Below are 5,000 nucleotides of genomic sequence, written 5' to 3' on the forward strand. Positions count from 1 at the left end.
CTGTTGTGTTAGCTGAGCCTGCTAACTTAATGAAACACATTAATTATCTGTATTAGCTAAATGCTACATTTGTGCTTCACACTCTAGCTGGCGCTAATGTGGCAGTGTTTGTGTTAGTGAGCTAAAACAGTTTATTATAAAACTACAGCTGGTTTGTAAAGTAATAGCTGAAGCTGCTCTGTTAGCATTAACTAGCATCATCAATCAACAGTAATCATTTATCTCTGTTAGCAATATGCTGCAGTTTTATTTTGACTTGATATGATTTATATTGCTGTTGAAGTATGGAGCCTCTGAAGTCCCAACAGGAGCGATTATCTTGTGTTTTTATGTTGAATAATATTTAATTAGAGCATAAAACATAACTGTACGACTGCTTTCTTTCTTTTCTGCTCAGATTTCAGATTTAAAAGTGTAAATGTGAATCAAACACTGTGAATGAAGCTCACTGACAACTGTCGTCCATCAAAGTTGACCAAATAAGTTGCCGATGTGTTTAGAAGCAAAAAAATCCTCTCTCTATATCTCAAACACACACACGTACAGTACCACATCGTACAGGTAATCGTACAGGTAATCGTACAGGTGATCGTACAGGTGATCGTACAGGTGATCGTACAGGTGATCGTACAGGTAACAAGGTTGTTTTTTTTACTGCTAAGTTTAAGTACAGGCACTATAGAGTGAAGCATTGTGGGTTTGTTTGTTTTAGTTAGCAGCTTTTATAAATTCAGTGCTGAACGCCTGAACCTTGTGACAATGTTTTTTATGATGATTAAAAGTTTTAACACTTAAAGCAGAAGATGAGATGATGTGGAAATACACACACACACACACACACACACACACACACACACACTGAGCTCAGTTGTATTAATGAAGCCTGTTTATAATAATAAAGATCTTCCTGATAAAGTTTGAGTCACTGCTGCCACTGAGCTACACGTAAAGTAAAAACCTTAAATCAAGAACAAGTGGCTCGTTTACGGAAGCAAAAAAAGGCCATAATACTTTAAATTAAACCACAGCAACCACTACTGGACCATATTTCACTCTGTAAACCATCAGTAGGTTCAGAGAGTAGAAAATTAAACGTTTTGCAGTTTTAAATGTTTTATTTTCTTATTTTAAAAAAAATTGCTTCTAATTTTTTTAATTAATTTAAAAACGTATAATTGACCCTTAGCCCCGCCCCTTATTGCCCTTTTCTCCAATAACTGTACGTACACATGCTAAGTGCTAGGCTAATCTACAACAGTGATATATAGCCACATCTTAAAGCTAACTAGCTAGCTAATCTACATCAGTCGTTAGTAAACAAATTACATCTGAAATGTTTGGAAATGTGAGCTGACCAGCTATTTAAACTACGTTAATCAATAGCTAGCTGGTAAGGTAGCACCAGAGCCCGTCTACAGAGAGCCTGGCCTCTCTCTATTAAGTCCCAATGTACTGAACACTGGTTGCAGTTCCAGCAGAGCTCCACTGGGGGCGCCCTCCCAGCAGTGCAGAATGAATGGGAGCAGATGGAGCTAGACGGCTACATTTGTCTCTTTCACCTGATTGTGGTTGAGAAATCTCAGATGTGATTGTAGTTTTTAAAGTTCAACATGGGTTATAGGTCGAAAGCTGAATGAACGAGTTCTGATGTCCTTTAGATTTCTTACAGGACGAGTTGTTGTTGCCCATAACGCGCTAGCATTCTGCTAATGAACGCTGATTGGTCAGTGAAGGACTGATTACGACCAGAGATCCCACTCGATGGCATCGTGGCATCCGAAGCCCGACCACAATGTTAAGGCGGATTTTTTCGCCCAAGTTCTTTTTTTTAACACAGAAACTTTTTTGTGTTGCTGGTACTTTTATCTGCCTATCGTTACGTCTGTGTCGTCGATGCCTCGAGAGAAAAGGAAGCACAAAGAGACTCGAGGCTCGCCGTAAAGCGGTATCTCTGGCCGTACGATGTGTGTGACGTCACTGACATTTTAAAAGACTTTTTAAAGAAAATAAGTGACTCTAAAGAATCTAACACCCAGCAGTGTGTAATGTCTTTGCCTTTCGAATGCAACATTCAAATTACTAGACAAACACTGATATCCTGAGAGAAGAGGACTGTGAGGGTACAGCTCCATAGAGCTCCATTCATTCTGCTCTCATCCTGTGAGCGCCCTCACATGGAGCCAGAGGGGAACTGCTTTACTGAGAGTGGAAGTTCTTATCATTATTAGACGTTCTCTGATAGCACTTTAAGAAATATACCGTCACGTCTTCGGTTAGCGAACGAGCTAACTTATGATTGACGTAGATTAGCTAAGGTAGCTTACCTTAGTCTAGTTTAAACCTTTAATATTAAATGATCTAAAAACCCAAAGTGCAGAATTCAGACGACGTAAATTCAGTCAAATATTAAAATGCTACAAATAAATCAACATTCAGTAGAGGTTAAAGTTCACAGTTAGCTCGTACGCTAGCTGTTTCTTACGGCCTGTTTTTGCTTCCGTACGTGTTTCTGAGCAACAAACACTAAAATAATAATAATTTAGTGTTAAGTGAATGTTAATCGTATGAATGTGACAACAACAGCTCTACTAGCTAACGAGTTAGCATCTGTAATACTAGTTAATACTGCTGCTCGTACAGCAGTTAGCATCTGAAGGCTATCAGTATAGATATAGGCACAGGTAGAGGAACTGCAGGTGTGTGACACTGACGATGACATCACTTCCTCCTGGAATGCTTGGAGCAGGAAGTGTCGGGTGTGTGTGTGTGTGTCAGTCGCTCAGGTAGGTGTGGATGTAGATCTGTTGTTGGATCCAGGGGGTGAAGTGCGTCACGTTGCTGTACACGCCGGGTCCGAGCACTTTACTGAAGCACACGCTGCCCCACGACGTCAGGCCGAACAGCGTCCAGCGACCGCCGCCGTCCTCCTGCTCGCACACCAACGGGCCGCCGCTGTCGCCCTGGAAACGCAAATACACACAATATTATAAAAGTTAATTATAAGAAAATCATATTTTTACTTTTAATGATAATTTATCGAGGAAAAATAGTAAATATTTGCTTGTTGTTTCGGATCAATCAATGTTTATCTTATATTTATTTATCTTATCAAAGAACTTTACAATCAATTTACAAAATATAGGATCTAAAACTGATAAGATTAAAAATTAAAGTACAGCAAAAGAGCCAAAAAAGCAAAAAATATAAAGTTTAAATTAATTAATAAGAGTAGTTAAAGTAAAAAAAGATGATACAAGCAATAAAAATAACAATAAAGAAAATTATGCAACCAAAAATAAATAAATGGATTGTTGTAAAACAGTAAAACGTTTAAATAAAATGGATTAAAATAATGATGCTAATAAATAAAAAACACAGTTTCAGACATCTAATGATGCTAATAAATAAAAAACACAGTTTCAGACATCTAACCAAGAACACATTGACTCCTTTAGCTAAAATGCTAACTCCGCTCCGGGTTCAGCACTTAACATAATAAAATAAATAATAATAAATAAATAATACATAATTTTATGTTTTTATTATTTATCCTTAATAAAACTATAAAATTATAAAAACTGAAAAGAAAACATCAAGGTTGGACTACAACAAGACGAATCCAGCTTTCTATTAACGTAATAATTAATGAAACTTTGATTTCCATCAACCAGCTGCGGGTGCAGACGTTACCATGCAGGAGTCCACGGTTCCGGCGTCGTAACCGGCGCAAAGCATCCTGGGAGTGATGGTCTTCATGTCGAAGTAAGACTGACACTGAGACAGCGAGATGATCCGAACCTCCCCTTCCTGCAGCTTAAAGGGCACTGGACCAGAAACCACAGGAACAGTCAGTGGTTAATGGTTATATATATATCAGATTATGGACTTTAATACAACAACAAATAAAAACAGTTTGATTCTGGTTCTGTCCACTTTAATGAAGTTACGATGATCTGAAGGTAAAATGAGTGTTTGTGTCTCTGGAGTCTGGTGGAGAGTGATCGTGATATTACGGCTGTTTGTGGACTGTTAGTGGACGAACGCTGACGGACAAATTCGTACCTGAGGATCAACGTTAGCTTACATTGCAGCACTTTTACGACACATTTTCTGACCTACGCCGGTGAATTAAGGATTTATTTCCACCAAACCAGAGTCGGTGATTGCTGGAAACCCTAACAGAGACGCTTTTAATGAGTTTTATTCTGTTTCTGTCCACTATAAATGTTACAGTAATGTGAGATAAAATCACAGTTTTTGTGTATGGAGTCTGGTGGTAAACCATGTTGGGGCCATTGCAGCATATTTTATGAATATTTTCACATTGAACTCTGTGAATTAAGAGTTTATTGAGACCAAACCAGAGTTGTTGACTGTTGGAAAGACTAACAAAGACTATTTTGATGAGTTTTTATTAGTTTTGAGATGCTGGTACATTTCATATATTTAACCTATAAAGTTTTCTTTACGTTCACATTGGGCCTCATGCAAGAACCGCTCAGAGAACAAAATTAGTCTAATTTACTAAATTAAAACAATAAGTTTTGGTTTTGTGTGTGTGTGTGTGTGTGTGTGTGTGTGTGTGTGTGTGTGTGTGTGTGTGCTCACTCCGGTTGCCCATGTGACCCCAGCCTGTGATGTAACAGTAGGAGTCCGGAGAGGGGAGCTGGTCGAGGTCCGGCAGACACACCGGCCGGACGAACTCCGTCTCCTCGATCTGAAAACACAACAACACGTCTCATCAGCAGCGTCCCGTCGGTACCGATAATCAATACGATCGATCGTTGCACGCCTCTGACCTCAGAGTCCAGCTGCACCACGCTGATGTCGTAGTCGACCACCGCCCGGTTGTAGCGCGGGTGTACGATGATGGAGCGCACCCCGCGGGTCTGACTGTGAACTCCTGGATGGTCCAGGTTGTTCAGACCCAACACCACCTTCCACAGGTCGGCACTCTCCCTCCTGCAGCACAAACAATCCCTTTGTGTTATATATTGATC

General features: G+C 39.6%; 2 protein-coding genes across 32 annotated transcripts in view; one reads left to right on the top strand and one right to left on the bottom strand.

Moving 5' to 3' along the window:
• The window catches only part of LOC127372309 (butyrophilin subfamily 1 member A1), a 113,110-nt gene that overhangs the window by 31,324 nt on the left and 76,786 nt on the right, over positions 1 to 5,000 (top strand). The gene's annotated exons all lie outside the window — the stretch shown is intronic.
• Positions 2,756 to 5,000, bottom strand: part of corin (corin, serine peptidase) — a 22,622-nt gene continuing 20,377 nt past the window's right edge. For both annotated transcript variants that reach the window (XM_051415846.1, XM_051415845.1), the window contains 4 exons: positions 4,800 to 4,962; positions 4,609 to 4,717; positions 3,691 to 3,824; positions 2,756 to 2,960 (listed from right to left, as the gene is read on the bottom strand). In XM_051415846.1, the coding sequence (XP_051271806.1) occupies positions 2,772 to 2,960; positions 3,691 to 3,824; positions 4,609 to 4,717; positions 4,800 to 4,962 (595 nt within the window). In that variant the 3' untranslated portion in view covers positions 2,756 to 2,771. The remainder of the gene's footprint in view (positions 2,961 to 3,690; positions 3,825 to 4,608; positions 4,718 to 4,799; positions 4,963 to 5,000) is intronic.

Source organism: Dicentrarchus labrax, unplaced genomic scaffold, assembly GCF_905237075.1.
Source record: "Dicentrarchus labrax unplaced genomic scaffold, dlabrax2021, whole genome shotgun sequence".
NCBI classification, from domain to species: Eukaryota; Metazoa; Chordata; class Actinopteri; family Moronidae; genus Dicentrarchus; species Dicentrarchus labrax.